This window comes from Scardinius erythrophthalmus (genome assembly GCF_964197995.2).
Source record: "Scardinius erythrophthalmus genome assembly, chromosome: 16".
Lineage (NCBI taxonomy): Eukaryota > Metazoa > Chordata > Actinopteri > Cypriniformes > Leuciscidae > Scardinius > Scardinius erythrophthalmus.
The window spans coordinates 24,793,856-24,819,957 of NC_138236.1; the positions used below are offsets into that span (position 1 = coordinate 24,793,856).

At 43.2% G+C, this 26,102-nt stretch overlaps 1 protein-coding gene across 1 annotated transcript in view; it reads right to left on the reverse strand.

The window, feature by feature from the left end:
* Nucleotides 1-109: 109 nt before the first annotated feature.
* creb5b (cAMP responsive element binding protein 5b) overlaps nucleotides 110-26,102 on the reverse strand; it is an 82,227-nt gene continuing 56,234 nt past the window's right edge. Inside the window, exons 8-11 of the mRNA XM_081389861.1 lie at nucleotides 5,830-6,150; nucleotides 3,729-3,956; nucleotides 1,250-1,358; nucleotides 110-377 (exon numbers count right to left, since the gene is read on the reverse strand). Coding sequence (XP_081245987.1) covers nucleotides 253-377; nucleotides 1,250-1,358; nucleotides 3,729-3,956; nucleotides 5,830-6,150 — 783 coding nt within the window. The 3' untranslated portion in view covers nucleotides 110-252. The remainder of the gene's footprint in view (nucleotides 378-1,249; nucleotides 1,359-3,728; nucleotides 3,957-5,829; nucleotides 6,151-26,102) is intronic.

Sequence of the window (26,102 nt, forward strand, 5' to 3'; positions counted from 1 at the left end):
GTAACCAGATGTGATGTTCTTGACAAGCGAGATGGTGCCCGATGAATTATGCCGACTCCCTTTTTTTAAGCGGACTCAAATGGTAACATAAAACACAGAGAACTAAACAAAATGGTAATCAGTTTACATTTACAAATTACAAACAGACGAAAAAGCTGCCACAGAGGCACAGAGGTGTGTGTCTGTCCAGAGTTTGCAGTCGGGATGTCCAGCGTGTAAGGGGGGATGGGGTGTCGTCAGGGGGTCGAGTCTCTAGTGGATGGGGTTAATATCTGTGCGGTGATTGGGTCCCGTGCTGGAGGTGGTGATGGTATTGTGCTGGATGACTTGCTGCTGGGTTACAGGGGTGGGACTCCCTGCCGGACTGCTCTCTGGACCTGAGGGACAAGAAGAGAGATGAAGATGTGTGTGTGCGTCCAGCTGTCTGACATCTGTCCATATCCGTCAGTCTGCCAGCCACATCTGTTCATCACTCAATCCATCCATCAATCCATTCATCCTTCCATCCATATGTCTATCTATCCATCTGTATTGCTGTCCATCTGTCCTTCCTTCCATCCATCCATCTGCAGAATTTTCCCATATGTCTGTCTATCCCTGTATCCATCCATCCATTCATTCGTGTCCAACACTTAATGTATCCATCCATCCTTACATCCATCAGTATGTTTGTCTATCCATTCATCCATCCATCCATCCATTCATCCATCCATCCATCCACCAATATGTCTATCTGTCCATCCATCCATCTATTTGTCTGTCTCCATCCATACATCCATATGTCTATTTGTCCATCCATCCATCCATCTGTATGTCTTTTCTATTTGCTGTCTAGAAAATAAAACAGTATAGAGATCAATAAAGAGATCTCATTTGTGATTTTTCTTTCCTATGAGAAGACTGAATAATAATGTGAAGATAATAAACATAAATATTCACATCTTGTATTATTAATGAATTTGGAAGTTTAGAAAGACAGGCAGGGCACATTACCTCAAGGCATTTACTGTACTTCAAAGTGAAAATGGAAACAATATATCTATTTCCTGCATTATAAACACCACAACAGGTTGTTCAGTGACTGAGAAAATGAGTGTGTTTTCCCCTCCCCTATAACCAGGGAGTGACAGCCTCCATACATTTCAAAAATGTCACAAGTATCTATATCACTGGGTGTGTCCTACAAACAATATAAATCTGTTATAATGTAATGTCACCCCTGGCCGTGTGGGTGCGGGATAGTACTCACTGAGGTAACCTTGAGACTCTTTCTGCATGGTGGTGATGGGACAGTCCTTATGTGTCAATAACAGCTGTTTCAGTTGTGTCACCTCATTCTTTAGCATGGTGACCTCGCTCTGCCAACAAACACAATGATAATATCAAACACTCACAAAAAGTCCCTCAGTGTTTACAGGAATTCACTAACTTGTTGCTAGTGAAATATCCAATCCAATCATACACTTTGGCAACAGACATAAAACAATTTTTTTTTCTGGTGTGTAGCAACATAACATTAAAGCAAAACTAAATGTCCCTCATTATTCCACAGATTAAAAACATGTATATTTCACAAAGCACAAGTTTCCTGGATACAGCCTGGTCTGGATTTGACTGCTTAAGAATTACTGTCCGTTGAAATGCCTTCATAGTTTAAAATTAAATTCAAGCCATGTTGGGGGAATCACGATTGTGAGGGCTAACCCCTTTGGTTCCTTCCTTAGTATGCAAACAAATCTAAACAAAGTCACACATGTTTATGATGTTTTGTTTTTGTCATAAACCATACAATACTTAACATAATTATGACAAACATGTTGGAAAAAAGGTCTCTGGTGGCTGTATTGGCAGCTTCACGTCAAACCTCCCAGCAGACACACTAAATTAAAGGCCAGACAAGTCTGGGTCTCATTAGAAAACCTCATAATGAACAGGCGGTGAATTCTCAGCAATTACCATTGTGGGAAACACGAGCATCTGATCACACAGTGTTCTTGAATTTGATTAAGCGATTAAGCAGAACCAATATGAATATATGGCAGCGTTTCAGGGATGCTTGGTGGAGAAGAATCCTCGCTTTGACAGGTACCATGTTTGTGACTGTGGGGTGAATATTTCCCAAAAGACCAAACAAGCCTGAACAGTGGGATTATGGGAGTGCCAGGGTGTCTATGAGCAGTCTGTCCCATCTCGTCAAACTATGCAATAACAAAGAAAAACAAACACATTTAACATGTTTTGTTCTATTGTTGGTGGGAACTAGGGCTGGGTGAAATTATATCTCAATATTTTTCAGCCTTTTGACTATATATAATATATATATTGATGTATAATGCTTGGATTAAAAACTTTTTTTTTTTTTTTAATCAGAGGAACCTTCATTTCAATTAAAGCTAATTTAATTTGTATTGTTTAATGCAAGATGCAAAATTCAGTAAACATTGCAACAATAAAGGCATGTTTTTTTTTCACATTTGTTTACTAAATAAAAAGAATATGATTTTATGTTTTCATTTATATGCTCCAGTACAGCTACTGTATACATCAGAATAAACAGAAATATTTGCCTACATATTTTTTGCTAAATGTCATCCAACCGTTTTCTTTTTCTTTTTTTACTTTTATTCAGCAAGGATACATTAAACTGACCAAAAGTGACATTTATAATGTTAAAAAACAGTTCCTGAAAACAATTAAAAAGTAATGACTGCTGAAAAGTCAGCATACTTACTGTTTTTACTGTATTTTACTGTAAATTTATTACTGTAAAACAGATTTTGAACTGATTCAAGTCATGAGACCAAGATGAATCACAAATTGTAATTAAAAACTAATTAAACTCTTTGCAATACTCACAAAGTTGTCAATAAAATATATTTTAAATATATCAGAAGTATTCTTAGATCACCTAGCCCTAGTAGTAACTTTTGAGACGTGTTGTTGCCTAGTGGTTAAAATGGAAAGACTGGTGGTGTTAATTGAAAGACTCAAACCACACAAACGTGCAACCAGCAAATATTCACTATTTTGTCCCAGGGCAAGATAGGGTAATTCTCAGGTCAGAGAAGAGCAGAGAGTGAATGATGTGGCATGATGGAGAAAGACCACCCAAAGATGGTCAGGCTGTTCTGGTTTCCAGGTTTTAGAGGGGCTTTGGACACGTGTCGTATGGTTAGAATGGGAGACCGGCTGGCCGACCAACTAAACCACCTGAAACATCCATGCTGAAAACCAGTTTAGGCTGGTTTAAGTTGTGGGCAATGCAGGATGTACTCAACACATCCTCCAAAAATAGACTTACACGAATATCCACACGGCATCAATCTTTCAGGTAAACCTCTATGCAGATTCAAGGTCTATTGAGAGCCTAAATGGACGCGTTCAAATGGAAACCTCGAAATGTCCCGTGATGCTCAGAGGTTTTACTGGCCTACAAACCACACATTCAGCTGCAGCTGGGCTGTGCTCTGGTTACTCTATAGACCTCAATAACCCATTGACCCTTCCCTCCTCACAGCCGTCCCCGTCTGCTCTCCATCTACAGTAGCTTCAGCTGTCATATGAAGGGTGTTTATGAGCTTCTGTGGTCTAGAGTAAGCTAATACCGAGTGAAATATGACGCCAGGCGTGAAATACATCTCAGTGTGTGTTCCAAAGTGAAGTGCGTTTTAACGCTTAAGAACCGAGGCCTTCAGCTGAGGAGAAGTGTGCGAATGAGTGATGCTGACCTGCAACTGCATGTTGGTTTGGGTGAGCTCCTCGGCTTTCTTTTCTAGCGACATCACCCACACTTTCCTCTTCTGTCTGCAGCGTGTGGCGGCCGCTCGATTCCTCTCCAGGAACTTCCGTCTGCGCTCGTCGGGGTCTTCATCCATGACCCGCCTGCGACGACCTCCGCTGGGCGGCGGGGACTGAAGGGTCTGCGTCGGCTGCATGTGCTGCGCAGCCGGAGATAACTGTAAAAAAAAAAAAAAAAAAAGAGTCTGAAGTTACATTCTCTCCCGAGGCATCATATTCATATTCATAGACCTGGCTGCCGGCCAATCACCTGCCAAACATTCTCCTCGTTCAGACCTCTCCAGCCAGAAACTTCCTGTCTGGGAGTTTTCTTTAAAACAACATGTGCCCTGTACACGTGGCCCTACGGCCCTATGATGGACGTCTGGGTGTGAGAAACAGCAGTCTGATTTACAGGCTGCCCCACCCTCATAAAGAGGTGTCAGGGCCCAGTTTTCCACTCGGACCAATGCCCTACGACACCCTGAGAAACAGGGCCACTACCAGCGCACATGGCCCACAAAAAGCTTCTTTGACATATGCTTGGCAGTCGCCATGTTTGCCGTCTTCAGATCATTACAGGTTTCTGGGGGCGATGGAAAATGCAGTGGCTTTGATGGTTTGTATGTATACAGGGCCCCTTCTTTGGCTTAATAATACATTAAGGCAGACTTTCTGAATCACAAAAAGATGGATTCAGTCATGTCCAGACATGAAGGTTCATATAAATAAGAGTGTCCACGATAAATAAAGAAAAGCTCTTTTAGAAATCTAGTGTAAACACGTTTCATTTTCTTAGAAACGTACTCTTGATTTGATATGATTTTGAAAAACTTTTACACCATTTTCAACAAAAATGTCATGTGGTGCAAGTCAAACATAACATACTGTTTTGCATTACGTTTACTTTAAAACATTAAATACATTATTATTAGAGAAGTTTTTAAATACATTTTCCAAGATAAAAATGCTTTTTTTAAATCATGAATTATTAATTGATAAAGTTTTTGAGGATTTTACAACCTGAACTAACATTGCGTTTTCATAATGTGGTCAAATTATCTAATATATTAAGAGATTTATTGACCTTGACACACACACACACACACATGAGTCTGCAGGGGTCTCTCTATGATATAATTTCCTGTTTTATGTTTTTTTCTGTGAGTCTGCATCGGAAATCTCTCTTGACTAGGCACTTATTTTGAATAAGTAATTACGTTATTACTGCTAAAAGAGTATGTTTTAAATATGATTGTGTTTGTAGTATGAATGTAATGTGGACGTACTACATTCGCCATGTTGTCATTATCATGTGACCTACAGCCTCAGTTGCGTCGCTTCGCTGTCATTCTCAAATCCTCTCCTGTTGCCTCATGGGATAGTAAAGTGTCCATCGAATGCACATTTCAGAATCTCGCCGGAAGAAGTAGGTCATCCGGGTACTTTTTGCCTACTCTTTTATGAATATTGTGAATTCAGACATACTTTTTTTTGGTCACATACTGTTTTTCGCCAACTATATATATTAGGGAAGTATGCGATTTCGGATGCAGTATGTATGTTGGTCGCACCACATGACTTCGATTTGGCAGACAAACGTTTTTGCTTATATATTCTAAATATAAATAACCCTTAAAAAAACCATTTTATTTTTAATAAATAAATTTTAAAAATGTATTCTAAACTTATTTTAATAATGTCAGTCTTTTTATTTATTATGATATCAAGACAATTACCACTCAGAAACGTATAATTATAATATATTTATATTATAAAAAAGTATAATTATACTTATTATTAATGAGGTGTATTCAAGTAATGGTATTTTTAATGTACAGTGTTTTTGAATAAAAACACATATATTCATTTTACGCCAGATGTTCACAACTTGGCCCTAGTTTAACTTTTTTTTATAATTATTTATTAGACATGACTAAATAAATTTGAGTAAGTTCAATTCAGCTGAGCTCATCAATCCCCACATCACTTGTACTTGTAAATATTACAGCATTAAAACCTCAACGAATGCATCTCAACCCAGTTCAGTACCTGTGAAGCAGCAGAGTGCATGGGTTGGTGCGGGGAGGTCTGGTGTCCGTGTGCAGGGTGCATGTGGGGCGGGTGGGAGTTGTGGTGCCCGTGGCTCTGTGGGTGGTGATGGGCGCTCTGTGCGTGGCTGGGGTGGTGGTGGTGGGCATGGTGTGGGTATCCGTGAGGCGGACCCTGCATGTGCTGGTGAGGGTGAGAGTGCAGGTGGTGGTGCCCGGCCTGATCCTGCCGCGATGGCATCATCTCCATCATATGACCCATGGAGTTCATGCTGCCGTTCGCCATGCCCCCTGGATGGTGGGCAAGGGCAGCTTTCAGTCTCTGCATAGAAAAATGAGGGGAAATGTTTTTTATTAGCAATATGACTAGCAAGTTTCAAATGCTCCATTTAAAAAGAGCATTATATTTGGTCCATTGTACGAAAACCAAAGGAACCTGTCACTAAGATTAGCACCTGGGGGAGGGGGGGTCATGTTGTGAATGTGAACACTCCATTAAATGTTTTTAGTATTTTTATTTTCCAGTGAAGATCGATAGATAGAATTACATGAAAACAAATGACAATTTTGCTTATTTTTTTAGGATATTTACCTGGAAAACAAGACCAAAATTCGCATTCAATTAAATTTCAGTTAACATGACAAAAACATGGCTGTCTCTTGAGTCGACAAGTGAGCGATTACATTTTTCCGATAGATTATATGTGACCGCTCGCCCACTTTTTGACGTACATGAATGTCCGAAACTAAGCCTGTCACTCCCATTTACCCTCTCACCCACACACCTACACACCCGCTTACACACCCAAACACACTTTTCCACTATCTGTCGTCACTGTGTAAGAGCTTCATCTGAAGAACGAGCCCAGAGCGGTGCAGTTCTGGCAGCGAGAGGCCCCTGAGGACTCGATTTGCCCATTTCCCCTTCGGCCTACGCACTGTTGCTTCAACCGTGTGGTCTACTTAAGCTTTCACCCAGGGCTGGTCTTTGAGTCTATGACTCTAGAGACGCTCAAAGCGTCTGTGTTTGGAATATGTTTACCTGACTGCTCTCCCTCTCTCACAGAGCTGTTTTTCTGGGCAGCTCAATAAGACAACTTAGGGGTCTGAAAAAAGCCACAAGTATAAACATACCTCCCGCCAAAATATGTCCGATGGTTTGATCTGTTGACGGCACATGTAGACAAAATGAAAAAAATGAAAGTACATAAGCATGTGCATATATACTTGTATGTCTGTGTCCATTCAGTGTCACTTTTGAGCCAAGGCAAAAACTCGGAGGAGTATTTTTAGAGTGTTGAGTCTACGGTATATATTTCCACAAGAGCTGAGCAGGTAGACTGACTTTATAAGAAATGGGTCTGAGGATCAAAAAAAAAAAAAAACCAAACACAAATAAATTAAAGAAAACATTAAATGAAGTCAAGCAAGGATAATCTCTTCATGGAAAGTAAGACTAACAAAAAAAATCTAACAAAATGACTCAAAAGTGCACTCAGTAGTTTTTTGTTTGTTGCAATGGCCGACATGGCTTCTTGGACATATACTGACACCTAGTGGTGTGGATGCAGCGTCATGCAAAAGCACAAAATATTACGCCACAAATGCCATTGTAGAAAAAGCAAAATTTTTAGTCAGCCATGAATACTGTAAGAATCCAATAAAATGAGGGGTTACTAAATTACTTTAAAGTACAGGGCTGTTGAATGCTTGATTCTGATTGGTAGATGAATATTTTAAGGCGTGCAGTTAATTTCAAGTAAACGCACAGCTAAAGTAGTTCCAGGCAGGTCTTGACCGCATTACAGTTCCATACTTCGCCAAAGGATTTCAGTGATTTCAAAGTTCCACACAGCCTGCAAAAGCAAAGGAACCAAAACCCACTAAGACACTGACCAAGCAAATAAATAGAACACACAATAGGATAAAAATGACACACTATTTCTATGTTTTCCCCACAAAATTACGTTTTATTATTTATAAAAAGCACGTTCTCTTTCTCCCAATCTCTCTCACATACAGCACAGACACAAACTTGGAAACATACATGTGCACGCAACTTGATGTCAGCGTTGCCCTACGACTGTATCAGTAAAACAGTTTCGCAACTGAAAAGCCACGCGACATTTCTCAGTATCAAAGTAGTAACATCAATGTTTTTGAAGCAGTTAAACTTACAGCTTTGCTGTTAGTAGAGACGCTGCTGCCGAAGATGATTGAGAGACGCATAGACTGAAGTTATTCACACTCTTTTAATCAATCAATCAATCTCTCTGCTTCTGAATTAACTACATTAGTCTGCTTATCAATGGCTCAAGCTTCTGTTACTGGCTCTAAAATGATGTTTTGGAATTAGCAACGGAGGCTTGGGATGAGATGTGCAAGAAATCAGTCCTGCACACAATTATTGTTCTAATCATTCAACGGTCCGTCATCAATCATTCTTTACACAATAATCACATCAGTTGGTGGTTTGTGATTTCAAAATGGCTGCCTCCATAAGGCAACCCACTCCAAGTAAAATAAATATACAAATAGAGGCTTCATCTCATGTGAATGTACATCATTTTACACATATTTTACAAAATTACTATTCTCTTCATTTACGTGTACGGTTTTTTTTAAATGAGAGAAACATTACTTAGCACACCTTCATGTTATTTAAATCTCACAAGTTTCCACAAACAGATCCAGAAGAATGAGAGAAAAGAATCAGACATGTCCCTGCCATGCTCCTGTTCTCCCTGCAGGCGCTCCAGATGCTGTGGGTCAGAGAGGCCAGTGTCCAGAGCCGTGTGTTTGTAACAGGCAGCACATTCACTCTCTGAGAGTCAGAGCCAGCTGGACCGTATGTGAGTGCCAAGGCACAGACCGGAGCACAGCATCCCTTTCTTCTCAAGCTGGTCAACCTGTGAGATGTCTTTTTTTTTTTTTCAAGATGTCTTTACTCTCTGAATCATCCTAGTTGCTATTTACCAAAACAAAACCCAAATTGATTTGATAAGTTGCTGGCTCTTCGGCTCTCCAAGCAAAGCTATACCGTCCCTCCCTGACTCCTGGAGCTGCCAGTGCTTTCTGCCTTCACACACTGGCGGCCAAATGCACAAGCACTAAGTTTCCCGTCCTTACTGCTGCCCTTAACTGGCGTTAACGCTGTTTTCACCCACCCGCTGTATCGTAATCCACTCTAACCCTTGCCAGCTCAGCAATAATAACCCACCATTGCCTTTATCAACATTTCTGCTGCAGCATGCAAAACACTTCCCGTTAAGAAAACACTGCCAGCCACCGTAAGGCACCTAAACTTTCTATTTTCTGCTCTCCCCAGTCTGATATCTGTGTATGTCTAGTGCATGATTGTGTGTATGATTTATATGTCTGGATTTTAATGTTGTATTGAAAAAGGACCAAGAGTGGCTGGTTTTGCCTTTTAAAATTTAACATTATTAACAACACACTATACAAAAAAGTATTTGGACACTACATAAAATATATCAAACATTTTATTGGAAAAAATGCAGTGTTTGAATATATACACACTGCCGTTCAAAGGTTTTAAGTCAGTAATACTTTTATTGTTGCTGTTGTTTGAAAGAAATTATTATACTGTTATTCAGCAAACATTCATTACATTGATCAAAAGTGAGAGTAAAGAGTTTAACAATGTTGGAAAAGAATGGAAATAAAAGCTGTTCTTTTGAACTTTCTATTCATCAAAGAATTCTTAACAAAATGTATCATGGTTTCCACAAAAATATTAAGCAGCACAAGTGTTTTCATCATTGATAATATAAGAAATGTTTCAAATCAGCATTTTAGAATGATTTCTGTGGGATCATGTGACACTGAAGACTGGAGTAATGATGCTGAAAATTCAGCTTTGCATCACAGGAGTAAATTATATTTTAAAATATATTATTAAAAAGGAAATCAGTTAATTTAAATTGCAATAATATTTCACAATATCACTGTTTTTTATTGTATTTTGGATCAAATAAATGCAGTCCTAATGAGCATAAGACCACTTATTTAAAAAGCATGAATATATATATATATATATATATATATATATATATATATATATATATATATATATATATATATATATATATATATATATATATATATATATATATATATATCAAATGTCCATGCTTTTTCAAAGAAGTGTCTTAAGATTAATCTTTTTAAATTTATATTTTTTAAATGATAAAATATTTTGGACATTTTAATATTTATATAAAATTTAAATAATATTAAATAAAATTTGGACACTTTGATGTTGAAATATTTTTATGAAATTTTGAAATTCTGCACTTTTCCACCACAAAGAATGGTTTATATAACATACCGCATGTCACTCTCTCCGCTCATCTAAAAGAGGAGACCTCTAGGTTCTAATACGTGTACAAAGATGGAGTGTATCAGAATCACAGGAGCCAAGGGACCATCTTTCATCCATTAACATACTTGACATGGGGTCACAGTGCACTAAAACACCTCTGACTGATTGCGCCACCTGTCCATCAACACTCTCGCTTTGATTGGACCTGGGCAGCTGTGCACCTATCTCTCCCTCCCTCTTGGTCCGGGGCAGATTGCGGCGAGTTCCCACACGGGGGAATGCCACTGTCTGGGGCCGCGCCACACTAAAAGAGAGAACAAGCACGGGGCCTCGTCCTATAAAGCTCCGCTTGGCAGTGAGCCAGCAGTTGATGGAGGGGGGAAGCGAGAAGGGGGGTATTGGAGTATCTCTCGCTCTTTCTCTTCCACAGGAAGAGACATTCATCCATCATTTGTGGGGCGTAGGGAGAGCGTCCGCTATCAGTGCTCTAATGTAATCAGTCTGGCTCTGAGCAGGGCCCCAGAGTGCCACAAGGGGTCAGAGGCCAAATGAGCCACAACAGGCTGAGAGAGAGAGAGAGAGAGAGAGAGAGAGAGAGAGAGAGAGAGAGAGAGAGACGGCACAAAGCAGGAAGTGCACACTTAACAGATACCTAGTAACCACTAGACACACTACTGATACGGAATACGCTATGTGCTGAAACACTTGACCAAACATGTGAGGAAAAAAAGTCTGAATTGATAATAGATAATATATACACTGAATTTTTTTTTTTAACTCAGAACTACTACATTTCACAAACAATTACAAAGAAACACACAATTTTGAAAATGGTATTTTCTTGCAAAACGTACTCTAATAAGCTTTGTTTTATTTACAACTTCACGAGCAGATAATCAGCTACAAAGGACCATAAAAGAACAAAAGGCACACTTATTAGACAGACATTCATTCTTTGAGCTTTTGGTAACATCAAACAAACCGCTGAAACCTGCTCTCCTGCTGGCAGAAACCCAGAATAAACATGAAACCGATACTCGGTTACTCACGTAACCTCGGTTCTCTCTAGAGAGGGAACGAGTATTGCGTAAGCTTGCTTACGCTGCGGGAAAGTCTTCTTTTCTCGAGATACTGAAGCCAAAAATTATCCTTAATTTCATTTTTTGTCAACGCAGTGCAGCTGCGGGCAGCTGAGCTAGAGCGGCATACTGCGCGCTCATTGGCTGCCGCGCGGCAACTGCTTAAGCCTACCAGTGAGCCTGGCGTGACGTCACGCCCAATGAGGGCGCGCGCGCCCTAGCGCGTCACAGCCCGCCAGAATGGGCGGCGTCAGAGCATATATAAGGAAGGCTCGTAGGCTATATTCTCTGTTTTCTGTCGAATGAAGCGACACGAGCTACAGGCTTCAAGCACGGCAGGGAACGCAATACTCGTTCCCTCTCTAGAGAGAACCGAGGTTACGTGAGTAACCGAGTATCGTTCTCTTACGAGAGGTTCTCTCGTATTGCGTAAGCTTGCTTACGCTGCGGGAACCCCTTGTCCACGCCGTGCGAGCCTAACAATCACGTATGACTCTATGAAGAGCATAGAGGTGAAAAACAGGTGGCCAGCGGTGCGGGCCAACACATGTTCATAAGCACATCTAGGGAACGCAAGAACGGCAAGGCCGGTCTATGTATACTGACCCTGAGCGTGCAGCTCAACAGACAAGCTAGTCAATAGTACAACCTGCGCATATGGGCAGGACATGAACACGACTAGACTGACAGAAGTTTCGCCTGCAGAGCGGGAACTTCCAGGTTATAAAACCTAACAAAAGTGGAGGGGGACGCCCAGCCCGCCGCCATACAAATGTCATGAATGGAAATCCCGCTGGACCATGCCCACGATGAGGCCATGCCTCTGGTGGAATGAGCCCGTATGCCCAACGGACATTGCAGGTCTTTTGACGCATATGCTGCCGCAATAGCGTCCACTATCCATCTGGATAGCGTCTGTTTCGAGGCGGCGCGACCCTTAGCGCGCCCTCCAAACGAAACGAAAAGCTGCTCTGAGAGCCTGAAGGCTGCAGAGCGCGTGACATAACACCTTAACGCCCTGACCGGGCAAAGGCGGTTGACACCCTCCTCACTGCCGGATGACGGCAGGGCCGATAGGGTAATGACTTGAGCCCTAAAGGGAGTACCTAACACTTTGGGGACATAGCCGTGCTTCGGTTTGAGAATGGCTAACGAGTCGTTAGGTCCAAACTCGAGGCACGACGCGCTGACAGACAGCGCATGCAAATCGCCCACTCGTTTGACTGAAGCTAGAGCTAGCAGAAAAACGGTTTTAAGCGTCAAGTATTTCAACTCCACAGAGTCCAAAGGCTCGAACGGATGCACTTTCAGGGACTCTAGGACCAGGGACAGGTCCCAAATAGGGACTGACGGGGGCCGGGGAGGGTTCATCCTCCTGGCCCCTCGCAGAAAACGGGTGATGAGTTCATCCCTGCCCAGTGAGCGGCCGCGCGCCGAATCGGCGAACGCTGCTATGGCCGCGACGTAAACCTTGAGCGTGGAGGGGGACCTGCCCGCGTCCAACATCTCTTGGAGAAAGTTCAATACCTGTGGGACTCCACAGGACTGAGCATTAGAACCCATTTCCACACACCATTTGTTAAACACTGACCATTTAGACGCATAGAGCCGCCTCGTCGAGGGGGCTCTGGACTGCGTGATCGTGTTAATTACCCCTTCTGGCAGATCAACGAATATCCGTTGATTTCCCACGCATGCAGAGACCAGTGCTCTGGATGGGGATGCAGAATCGACCCTCGAGCTTGAGAGAGAAGATCTCTCCTCACCGGGATCGGCCATGGGGCTGTGTCTGTCAGCCTCATCAGCTCGGAAAACCATGGTTGGTTTTCCCAGCGCGGGGCTATGAGGAGCGCTGCGCAGTTCGTCTCCCTGATCCTCGCTAGCACTTGAGGCAGCATCGAGATCGGGGGGAACGCATACAGCGGAACGCTGGGCCATGTCTGGGCCAGCGCGTCCTCGTGTTTCGAGAAAAACCTCTGGCACTGAGCGTTCTCGCTCGCGGCGAAGAGGTCGATCTCCGCTTTGCCAAAGCGATGCCAAAGCGCTTGGACCGTCTGGCGGTGTAGAGACCATTCCCCTGGGGGAACGTTGTCCCTGGACAGTCTGTCCGGGCCGTCGTTGAAGCGACCGGGTACATGAGCTGCCCTTAGGGAGCGCAGCGGGCCCTGAGCCCAGGATAGGAGGCGCTCTGTGAGAGCGCGCAGGGCTCTGGATCTGATTCCGCCCTGGCGGTTCACGTAAGACACTACTGACATATTGTCCGAGCGGACTAGCACATGGTGTCCCCGTAGGAGTGGTAGAAAGTGCTTCAGCGCTTTCTCGACCGCCAGCATCTCTAGACAGTTTATGTGAAGGCTTTTCTCCGTATTCGACCACCGGCCGCAAATCGGACTGCCCTCGTGAGTCGCTCCCCAACCCATGTTGGACGCATCTGTCGAGACCACTTTGCGGTGTGCGATGACCCCCATCGACACTCCCCGCTGAAACCATTCGGCCGCCAGCCAGGGCTGCAGGGCTGAGACGCAGCGCTGAGTCACTCTGACTGGTGCACGGCCCGAAATCCATGCTTTGCGGGACACTTCCGACTTTAGCCAGCACTGAATCGGGCGCATTCGAAGTAAACCCAGCTGCAGGACCGCTGCGGCTGACGCCATATGGCCCAAAAGCCTCTGAAAGGTTTTTAGGGGAAAAACTTTTCCCACCTGAACGGAAGCGGCGAGGTGCCGAACACGGCGCGCGCGCTGTGTTGACAGTCTGGCCGTCATCGCCGCCGAATCCAGATCTATACCCAGGAAAGTGATAGACTGGCTGGGGGTTAGAGAGCTCTTGTCCCAGTTCACGGAAAGACCCAGGCTTTCCAAATGACCGAGAAGCGCTTTCTTGTGAGAAACTAGTTCCTCTGTTGACTGCGCTATAATGAGCCAATCGTCCAGATAGTTCAGAATTCGCATCCCTTTCGATCTCAGGGGTGCGAGGGCCGCGTCCATGCACTTCGTAAAAGTACGGGGTGCCAGGGACAAGCCGAACGGCAGGACGGTGTACTGATATGCCTGACCGTCGAAGGCGAATCTCAAGAATGGCCTGTGACGGGGAATAATCTGAATCTGAAAATACGCGTCTTTCAGATCGAGAGAGATGAACCAGTCCCCCGGGCGAATCTGCGCGAGGATTTGACCGGTCGTGAGCATTTTGAACGGTCGTTTCACGAGCGCTTTGTTCAAATATCTCAGATCTAGTATAGGTCTGAGCGCTCCGCCCTTCTTGGGTACGAGGAAATAGCGGCTGTATAAGCCTGCCTCGGCAGCCAGAGGGTGAACCCGTTCTATGGCACCTTTGTGCAGTAAATTCGCTATCTCTGTGTGAAGCAGATGGGCTGCATCTGCTTTCACTTGTGTCTCGACCCGGGCGCGAAAACGCGGGGGGCGGCGAGCGAATTGAAGCGAATAGCCCTTTATCACTGTGTTTAATACCCATTCCGACATTCCCGGAATAGCTTTCCATGCATTCGCACTCATAGCTAGGGGTCGGATAGCCTCCGGGTCCCGCCCGCCGCACAGCGCGGGACGGGGAGCCTGTGGCGGTATGTGCGCGAGTCGCGCAGTGACAGTGAGGGGAGACGGGGGCTCGCTGATAGCGGCAGCCGGCTGAATGACGCTGTGAGAGAGCGTTTTGAGCAACGGCTCGCGGCGCGGAAGCGGGGCGGGCTCGTGAGTGTGTACATGAGAGCGTGCGTGCTGTATAGCGGGCACAGGACTCTTTATTAACGCACAGCCGGCGGTGGAGTGCTTTCGTCCCCGAATGTGTGAGGCAGAGCGGGCACTGTGTAGGTGTGAGCACTGGGTTGTGGGCACGTGACCTACAGCTAACACTCGAGCGGCCGTAGCGCGCTTTATGTGAGTGCACTCTGTGGGGTACACAGGGGGGATTGTGCTTGTGTGTAGTGATGAGCACTGGGGTGTGGGCATGTTTACTACACTCATAGCACTGACGGCGTGAGCCGGATGACCAGATTTTACACTCTTTATTCGATTTATCTGGGTCGCCGTAAAAACGGCGTTTGTGTGCAGGCGAGAGAGTTGAGAAACTGGCTCGTTGGCTGCGGTGGACACTACTGCAGTAGCCTTTATCAAGGGGACTGGCAGAGGGATACAGGTTAGCTTCGACGGCGGTCCGGCCGCGGCGGGACTCAACCGTCTTTTCCTCCTTGCGAGTGCTAGGAGGATTTCGCAGGCTCGGTTTTCAGCGAAACTCTAGGCCGGGGACCCCGCGGGGGTGGCGGCCTGTGTTGGCTGGTGGAGCGGGACCTGGGTCGGCCGCGCTGACGCTGCTGCGATGCTGGAGGTCGGGAGGGGCGCCGCGTGGGACTGCGTGCAGGAGGCTGAGTTTTAGAGCGGCCTGCAGCGGAGCTCGAGCGGCGGGGCAGGAAGAGGTTCATGGCCTGTGACGCCTTCTGAACTTCCGAGAAGCTGTCCACGAGGCCACTTACCGCGGGGCCGAAGAGGCCGGCGGGTGAGAGCGGGGCGTTGAGAAAAACGGACCGCTCTTGCTCTCCCATGTCGGCTAGCGTTAGCCAGAGGTGGCGCTCAATGACAGTCAGCGCAGCCATAGATCGTCCGATCGCTTGGGCTGCTGTTTTCGTCGTGCGAAGAGAGAGATCCGTCGCACTGCGCAGGTCGGTCAAAGCAGATTTATCAAGTTTTCCCTCGTCGAGCTGGCTGAGGAGGTCGGCTTGAAAAACTTGTAAAACCGCCATTGTGTGCAGGGCTGAGGCGGCTTGCCCAGCGGCGGAGAAAGCGCGGCTGGCAAACGCCGAAGTAGTCCTGCAGGCCTTGGACGGAAGGGCAGTCTTTGAGCGCCATCTCGCGGATGGGGGGCAAAGATGCGCTGCAACCGCTGGTTCGACCGGTGGGATCCGGTCATACCCTTTCTCCTTGGCTCCGTCTACGCGAGAGAGAGTAGATGAGGCCGGAGAACGGAGTCTGGCCGAAACTGGAGCGTCCCAGGATTTGGTAAGCTCCTCGTGAAGCTCCGGCAGAAAAGGCGCTGGCCTGGACACTGGAGCTCGTCGACTGGCGGGCAGGAAGCACCCGTCGAGTCTGTTGGGCGGAGTCACCGCTGGCGGGGACCATTCGAGGCCCAGGTGTTCGACTGCTGCCGTGAGGAGGCGGAGAAGCTCGGCGTCCACACTGGCGTGAGTCCTGCTGGACGTTCTGGTGGAGGAGGCGGAGCGGACAGAACCGGACCATTCCTCGCTGTCCGACGCCATTAGTGAGCACGTGTCCAGTAGCGCGTCATCATCCGCTTCATCCCCTGAGGCGACGGCATCGAGGGCGTGAGCCGTCGGCTGCGCGTCGGGAAGCGGGGGCGGAGAAGGAGAGAGCGAGGCTCGCGGGAGAGGCTCCGGCGAGGCCTTGGCTCGAGTCTCGGGCTCCGGTGGTCGCTGCGAGCGGCGTTTCTTCTTACGCGGCCCGAGGACAGTTGGAGCAGGTTCCGCGAAGAGGGCGAGTCGAGCCCGCAGGGTCGACATCGGCAGCTCTTCACAGAAAGCGCAGCCGCCCGTGGAAAGCGCGACGGCTGCGTGGTCCTGGCCCAGGCAGAGAGCGCAGAGAAGATGGCGGTCTCCGTCGCTGAGCGCGGAGCGGCATGAGCCGCACGTGGTGCGAGGCATTTGCAACAACGCCTCTGCTCTTTTAGAAAGTGCTGCGGAAGCAAGAACACACACAAAAAGAGCTTGCAAAGGATATTCGCCGGATAGCTGAGCTGGCACGGCAGGCTGAAGGCGGCGAAGATCGTCCGGCTTCCTCAGGCTGACCTAAGCTGGCTCGTTAGCTGGGCCTTGAAGGACAACGGCGACGGCTTCCTCTCCGAGATCAGCGATGCGAGTGCTTCGCTGAAAAGACAGAAATCAGAGAATATAGCCTACGAGCCTTCCTTATATATGCTCTGACGCCGCCCATTCTGGCGGGCTGTGACGCGCTAGGGCGCGCGCGCCCTCATTGGGCGTGACGTCACGCCAGGCTCACTGGTAGGCTTAAGCAGTTGCCGCGCGGCAGCCAATGAGCGCGCAGTATGCCGCTCTAGCTCAGCTGCCCGCAGCTGCACTGCGTTGACAAAAAATGAAATTAAGGATAATTTTTGGCTTCAGTATCTCGAGAAAAGAAGACTTTCCCGCAGCGTAAGCAAGCTTACGCAATACGAGAGAACCTCTCGTAAGAGAACATTAGTCACTCGACGGGACAAAAATCTGACACATCAAAACCAGAAAGTTCAGATCACATTTGTTAAGCAATTACTTAGGATTTCTCATCCGTTACACTTCCTACCACAAACTGGACTTGTCAATAATGTATACACCCATAAAAATAAAAGTTTCAAACTGAGGTTTTCGCAGGGATGCTACTGAAGAACCATTATGGCTTCCCCAGTGATCAGTTCTTAAAAGAACCATTTCTTTTCTTAGCGTTAAGAACATTTAAATAATCTAAAGAACCTTTTGAGCGACAGAAAGGTTCCATGGATGTCAAATGTTCTTCATGGAACCAATAGAAGCCAATAAATAACCTTTATTTTTAAGAGTGTAGCAAGAGCAAGAAAGCAATAAGAATAAAAGTAGGCTACTCTCACCCAAGTACTTCAAGGAAAACTTTCTCTTCCAAATCTGGCAGGTAGAAATGAACGGTGCAGGGAGGCTTGTAATATAACCTACTGTATTTATGTTAGGTGTCCATAATCTCTTATGACGTTGGCTGAGAACCCAGATCAGCGCTGGTGTGTGTCTCATCTGCCTTTGGTAATGAGGTGTAAACAGACATTAGAGTCGAGCTGAAACAGCAGCTGTATTAGCCTGTAATGATAGTGCTGTCTTGCACGCTGGCACTGCAAAACCTGAGGAAAACAGTCATTACTGTAACACAAGTGTTGGCCTGTTGAGAAGCTGTCCTTCAGAGATAAACTCTCCTGAACTGATTCACGGCAGAGAGAAGTGTGTGTGTGTGTGTGTGTGTGTGTGTGTGAGAGAGAGAGATAGACGTAACCAAATATTCAAGACAGGTGGGGAGGGAATGTAAAAGTTTAAGAATTGGTAATCATGGAAAATGTTTGTGGAAAAGCCAAGCACTGGATTGTCCAACGTTTGCCAAGTTCAAACTTTTGAAAGATACTCAAAGAGTTTTGTTTGAAGCACTTAGCAGCAAGTTAAGTAGGCTACGCTGTAAAAAATAAGTTGTTGACTTAAAGTTTTAAGTACAATAAACTTGGATGTTTAAGTCATTTCAACTTAAACTACATTAAACTGACTTTAAAAATCAGTTGAATCTTGTATAATTGATCATGTGATTTTTTTTTTACAGTGTAGAGTTATTTCTGTGCCCATAAAATTCAAGCAGCTTTTTTTAGACTGACTGTTCAAACTGCAAGTTATGTGTGTAGATAAGATGTGTGAGATTAATGTCAGATGTGTCACCATGTGTGAGATTTTAGCAAAAGATGTTTCCCATTTCAAATCCAAACACACTCAGACAACAAAAAATGCGAATAGGTGACATATAGAATGTTTTAATGAAGTCTTTTTAAAGGTCCCGTATTATGCCCCTTTTCACAAGATGTAAAATAAGTCTCTGATGTCCCCAGAGTGTGTATGTGAAGTTTCAGCTCAAAATACCCAACAGATCATTTTTTACAGCATGTTTAAATTGTCATTTTTTGGGGCTCAGAAAAACGCGCTGTTTTAGTGTGTCCCCTTTAAATGCAAATAAGCTGCTGCTGGACGACACAGGGGGCGGAGCTTCATGAGCTCGCGCTCAGTCTCTCAGGACAATTTAATCTCACGGAATGATGATAATATCAGAAACTCTCAGTAACGTGTTCATTTCGAGTCGGACAATAATGCCTACAGAGTCAGAGTGCTGTATAGAGATGAAACAGGTATAGTTTAGTAGTTTAATTACAGTTATTATAACGTATTTGTCATCTGCTTGTATGCATCCATTATTTATTAATAGCCTACAAGTCTGCTGTCTGAATGATGATCAAACATATACTGATGAGTTTAATAAAGTTTTTGTACATCACACAAAAGATGAAGCGTCAGTTTTACTTCAGAAAATCACCGTAAGAGCTGAGTAAACACAGTAAGTTATTAGAAGTGCGCAAGTACATAAACGAATTTCGGTAGAGTTGAGAGGGAGCATTCCTGTGGGCGGAGGTTAGTCAAAAAACGGTTCTAGTGACGTCATTAAAGAAAGAAGTAGAGGGATGTAGTCCAAACGGGCCGTTCGATGTAGTCAACTTCTGTTGAAAACATGGGATCACGAAGAACGGGACCTTTAAGGCTGGAATGCAATATGCGTGAAAACATCAAGCATGTTTGGTATAATTCAACTGGTCTGAAGCAGAGATTGTGCACATCATACACAACACAATTATCTGAGATATTTGTCAACTCAGACTGCCCAAAAAAAGCAGACTATCTATGATACTCGGAAACTAGCCTCCAGACTGCAATTCAAGGCAAAAATATGTGCAAAGACTGCATTTTTTTCAACCTTTATCAAAATAAGTGCCACCTATGAAAGTTTTTCTTTTTTATCTTATAACTTCTAAATAGTTCAAGCAAAAACCATAAGACTCATCTCGTTTGTGAAAACTGTTGCCAATTAATTTTTATTTTAACAATTACATTTCAGATGATCTCGCACCTAAAAGCCACAACAAGCTACAAAATGGACTAAACTGTACAGTGAAAAATGTGACAACATGAGACTAAGGGGGATGCGTCTGGACCTGGATAATACCTTCCACGGCATTTTGAGAAATAACCCCCAATCCTTCTTATCCTGTTCCTTTCCTTCTACAAATCAATCATCAGATATTTTAAGCAATATAAAACATAGCTCCATAGAGCCCAGACGATGATCTATCGGGTTTCGTTCATGTGATATCCACACAGATATCCACACAGTCCATCCGTCCGCACAATCATAAGAGCAGCGGTCGTTTCAAACCCTTCTCCGTTTCATCGCTGAGCTTTAGCCCGACCTCTCGTTTCTCTCACTCACATGTGCTTCACAAAGCCAGAGGCATGACGGGTAATTGCACATTAATGGTATTTATTAATTGCCTCTTCCTTCGTGACACCGGTGTTTGAGTGATATCATCGCAAATGCATCAAGGTGCATCTTGACAACAGCCTCAGCTTTCTGAAGACGGAGGGATGACTTCATATCAATAAAAGAGTGTAAAGAGAGAGGGAGGGCCACACCTGCTGCTGAAGGAGTAAATCAAAGTGAATGAGGTCAGAGGCAAGAGGGAGCCCCTGGGTAGAAGTGGAGCAGGACAGTGTGTGTGTGTGTGTGTGTGTAGCCAGAAAGAGCTTGTCTGCTGTCTGCCAGACTTACTGCCAACTAAACTCACTCTGAACCGTATCAGTGACAGCTCTACCTGTCTAATACTCCTTCTGTCAGTCTTGTTCAGTGTTGTTTCTTTTCTTCTTCATTTCCTTTCATCTCTCTCCTATTCCCTGCCTGTGACGATTACACTTTTTGAACTGTGAGACTGTTCTCTCTTCTTCCAACATGACCCAACTAAGAAAGTCGGAGCCCTTGGTTTCATGAAAATCTGTAAAATGTCTGTTTTTCAAAAATTTCTATATATACACGTCCGTGGCCAAAAGTATTGGCAGTGACATCAATGTTGTGTTTGGCGAAGTTTGCTGCTTCAGTTCAGTTGTTGTGGTGTTGATTCGCATTGTTTCTAGATGCTTGTGAAGAGTGAGATGCATTTTAAATAATTGCAAAAAGCTTCATTGGCGAAAACCTTCATTTTTTTAACATTGAACATTGAAACGTAGCAGTCAGCTGTGGACTTGTGTCACCAGGTACTTTCGAGTGTATCTGCACGCACAGTGAGGTAAAGATTTTGAGACAACGGCTTGGTGTCAAGAAGAGCAGCCAAGAAGCCACTTTTCTCCAAGAAAAACATCAAGGAAAGACTGACATTCTGCAGGAAGTAATGATTGGACAGCAGAAGGTATTTTCTCTGATGAAGCCCCTCTTCCGACTGTTTGGGACATCTGGAAAATCGACTGTCTGGAGAAGAAAAGGTGAGTCCTGTGTCATGCCAACAGTGAAGCATCCTGAGACCATCCATGTGTGTGGTTGCTTTTCATCCAAGGGAGTGGGTTCTCACAGTTTTGCCTAAGAACACTGCCAGGAATAAAAAATTGTATCAAAACGTCCTGCAAGAGCAACTTCTCCTAATGACCCAGGTGCAATTTGGTGATGATCCATGCCTTTTCAAGCATGATGGAGCACCATGTTACAAGGCGAGAGTGATAATGAACTGGCTCTGAGATCATTAATCCCATAGAGAGCCTGTGGTCAAATCCTCAAATGGCGAGTGGACAAGCAGAAGTCCACAATTTGTGATCAACCCCGAGCACTAATAAGACAAGAACGGATCGCCATCCGTCAGAAGCTGATTTCAACTAGACTTTTTATTCAGTTTCCACAAAAAATCAAACAACCTTGATAATAATAAGAGATGTTTCTTGAGCACCAAATGATCATATTAGAATGATTTCCGAAGGATCATGTGACTCTGTGATGCTGAAACTTCAGCTTTGCCATTACATTACATTTTAAAATAAATTCAAGTATTAATGAATGTTTTCATGAAATAAATTAATGAACATACTTAATTGTAATATCATATTTTTTATAATAAAAGTGTTGATAATATAGCAACATGTAACAGCAAAATTAGACTGAATTCATTCTAGCCATGGCTCTGCTATTTTACAATCGTTTCAAACCACAGAGGAGGCAGAAATCAGGTATTAAAGTATATCCTGCATCAGAGTCCCATAGATTCAAACGTCTCAGCCACTAACTCTTGCGTCCTTCAGCCCTCTGGGTCTGTGCTGTGCTTTATGTTCGCACTCTCTCATTGCATAAATCTGAGCTGTAATTTTCCTGGCACTGGTTCCTGGTCTCTGGGCTCCAAGGTATGAGACGCCCATCTATTTCTCCCAGTTCCCCCTGAACACTGATGCCAGACTCAATAAGGGTCTTGCCCTCATCTCTCCGAGTCCAGGCCCTGCTGTGCCTCGCTGCGCATGCCCGATCCCTCCACACCGCCCATTAGCTCATTTTTAACAACCCCCACTCCACTCCACTCTCGCCCCCTAAAGCAAGACCCTGCCAGCGGCTGCGAGCCGGGGACCACTTAACTGATTTCTTATGGGAGGGTTTCTGAGCCGGGAGATGCAATCCGTTTGGTGGGAGCGCTGCCGTCAGACTGAACTGTTTGGCACAACTGTGGGTCTGTGTCAGCTTTGCCAGGCTAATCATTTGGAACCAATTTAATTTGGCTTTACTTTGCATTTTGTCACAGAGCAGGAATTTCATATATGATGCAGTTAATGGGAAGAATGACAGCGGGAAGGCAAAAACCTAAAAGCTGGCACATGTGGCAGAAAAAATAAGGATCATTCTTGTAAAAAATGCTTTCTAGACTTCAGCATGTCAAAATAGTTTAAAGGGTTAAAATTAACACAAAACTGCATGCAAATGTGTTTAACTTCCATGATGCGATGTGAAGCAGAATACCGAGTTGGATAGGACTAGATTGGGACTTGATTTTATCCACTGCGTTCTGCAATTAGCTGAGAAAAGTTGTTGAAAAATGAATGTGCAATAAAAAAAAATAATTTAAAACAAGTTAACATTTTAAAATTAGGTTCAGTTTGTTAAAAGTGGTTTGTATTAGGTATCATGAACTAACAATGAATAATACTTTTAGAGCTTTAATTCATCTTGATAATATTAAACTCTACATATACTAATACTTTTTTTTACATTTTAAGTTGTATAAATGAATGACTTATAAATGAAAATGAACAAACAAAGAACAATAGTATATTTAAGAATTATCATTAACCTAGAACAATAATACTGTAAACAAAACTGTTGTTCATTCATTGTTCATGATACCTAATGCATTAATTAATGTTAACAAATTGACCCATAAAATAAAAAGGTTTATTAAGAACAAACTTTACATTTTAATGTCATGCGCTATATATATATATATATATATATATATATATATAAATCAAAGTTCAATGATTTAAGATGACATTTTACAAGAAAAACCTATTTCAGTTTTTCTGCTTTTCTATTTAGTGTGTTATTTACCGTTTCTTTGAAATTATTTGGAATTTGTCATCTGCATTTAACCCATCCAAGTTAGTACACACACACACATTAGAAGCAATGAGTAGTGAACACACACACACACACACACACACAAACACACACATTGAAAGCCGTGGACACACGCACCCAGAGCAGTGGGCGGCCATTCACTGCGGCACCCGGGGAGCGATTGGGGGTTAGGTGCCTTCCTCAGGGTAACCTCAGTCACGGATATTGAAAAAACTGTCTTAAAAGTAAATCCTACACCAAATCTTTTTTCAGTTTTTAAGGACACATTCTCTTCAAATATAGAATTCACACAACATAAAGTGGCTCAGCACCAGAAAAGGAAGGAGCTGAGCAAGGAAATCATTACCTTAAAGCCGCCCCTGAATGACAGGCTGGGTAATAGCTAGAACCCAATCAGGATCACCTAACAAAAGCAGACACAATCATCTCTGCGGACGAGCTAATCAACGCGAGTGCAACTGCCGACACAGACATCCATCACTTTACCATGTAAATACAGAATGAAAAGACTCCAGCCTTCCCAATCAACCTGTATTACCTACGGGGTGCATTCAACAAACACCGTTTGAAACATTTCAGGGTCAAACAGTTGTGAAAACAGAGTTGATTGCACTCAGGCATGGATCTGTGAGCACCAAGGGTCCTTAACTTCAAGGAGAAAGAGACAGGTAGGGTAATGTATTTAGCATTGAAACATATTAGCATGCATTGCATTTAGACAAACAAAAGTATCAGCTGAGGATTTCTCAATTAAGTTTTAGTCGTATGATGAGGAATATAATAGCAAATCTTAATTTGACATACTTAGTAACAAAAGTGCAGAATCAAAGTGTAAACTAAAAAAAAAAACACTTGTAGGCTAATGTGGCATATTAAACCACAGTGATGTAGTTTACATCTATAATTAAATTTATTCATTTAGCAGACGCTTTTATCCAAAGCGACTTACAAATGAGAAAAGGGAAAATAGTTCAGAGAAGTTTATTTCAGGTGCATCTATAAATGTAGTTGAGGAAATATCAAATTATTTACAAAGTAAATATAAATAGCGATGTGTATAGACATTAGGGCACAAAGATGGTGTGAAATAGGTGACCAATAGCCTCACGCTTTGCTATTCAAGCATTGTGTACAAATTTAGATTCTCAAAATCAGCATCACTCTCAGTTTCTTTCTTGGAAAATAAGGGACATTGCTCCTTTTCTTTATACTTATGTCATTTAATTGATAAATAAACTATTAACTGCAGCTGCACTGTAAAAAATAATTCTGTGGCTTAGTAAATATTACAGAAATTTTTAACTTTATTAACTTAATAAAATCTCTGTATATCGTTTACTTGATTGTTTGAGTTAAACATACCAAAATAATTGAGTAAAAATCCAACAGTTAATTTTATCTAAAATTTACAGATATATTTAAGTTTTTTTCAATAAAATAATTTAGTATTTGACTAACCAATTATTTCTTTATAATATACTTAATATATATGTGAAATTTCTATCAAAATATTTGAGAATGTTTAATTAAACTGATCTGTTTCAAGAAACAAAAAAATTACTTAATTCAAATCAATATTATTAATATATTTAACACGCTCTTAAAATTGAGTAAGTTTACTCAATTAAAACAATGCCCCCCCTCCCCCACCCTCTGACGTGACGAAAACTCGACGGTTGGAGTGAGCGTGGCTGTTTGAACTCTCCAGTCTCCAGAACAACAGCTCTCTTCTCAGCGTCGCAGATTTGGTGCATTTTCACTGTGAAATTCAGGTTGGTGTATGTTTTATTTTATCTATAAAATCATTACTGTGCTTTAAATCATATTTAATGCAAAACAACATACAGAGGCGTAATTCGACACCTAAACGAGACGAGAGCCGCGTTTGTCTTTTTGCGTGATTGAAACGCTTTGCATAAACACATGACTTTCATAATGATAATGAATATAATTATTATCATTTGGATGATAAAATGTCCTCAGAACTATCACTTTTTGTTTATTGGCAGGTTGTGTCAGTCGCTCGCAGTATATTTCGGCTGTGCCTCAGACAGTGACTGTGAGTGAAACGCAGGACGGCGGTATGAAGTTCAAAGTTCACCCGCAGAGCGCGAGTCTGTCTCCGGCACGAGGACCAGCGCAGATTCGGTGGATATTGGATAACAGAGTGGTTGATTACACTTGAATTAGGCTACCTGAATGTTTAAATATTTCATTTTTACTTGTTAAATAAGTTTAAATGCAGGCAATATTGTATACATGAAAAAACAGTCTAAAATGTGCTGTATTGCTGTACTCATTGAAAATAAAGGCCAATGTAATGTATAATGGTGGTTGTCTGGAGTACTATTTTACAAAGGTTTAGAGAAAATAAAAAAGTTAATTTTACTCATTAATAAAAACAGTTAATATTACTCATAAATATTGTTTTTTTTAATGTTTAAATGTTAAATTATTTCTACTCAATTTTATTTGTTAATGTACCAGATGCAGTTACTCAGATTTACTTAATTTTTTTACTTGCATTTACTCAATTCATACAGTATATTTCATTGATTTCACAGCTTTAAAATTTACTCAATTTTTTTGAGTGTAAAAATGTTTCACCAATAAAATTGAGTAAATA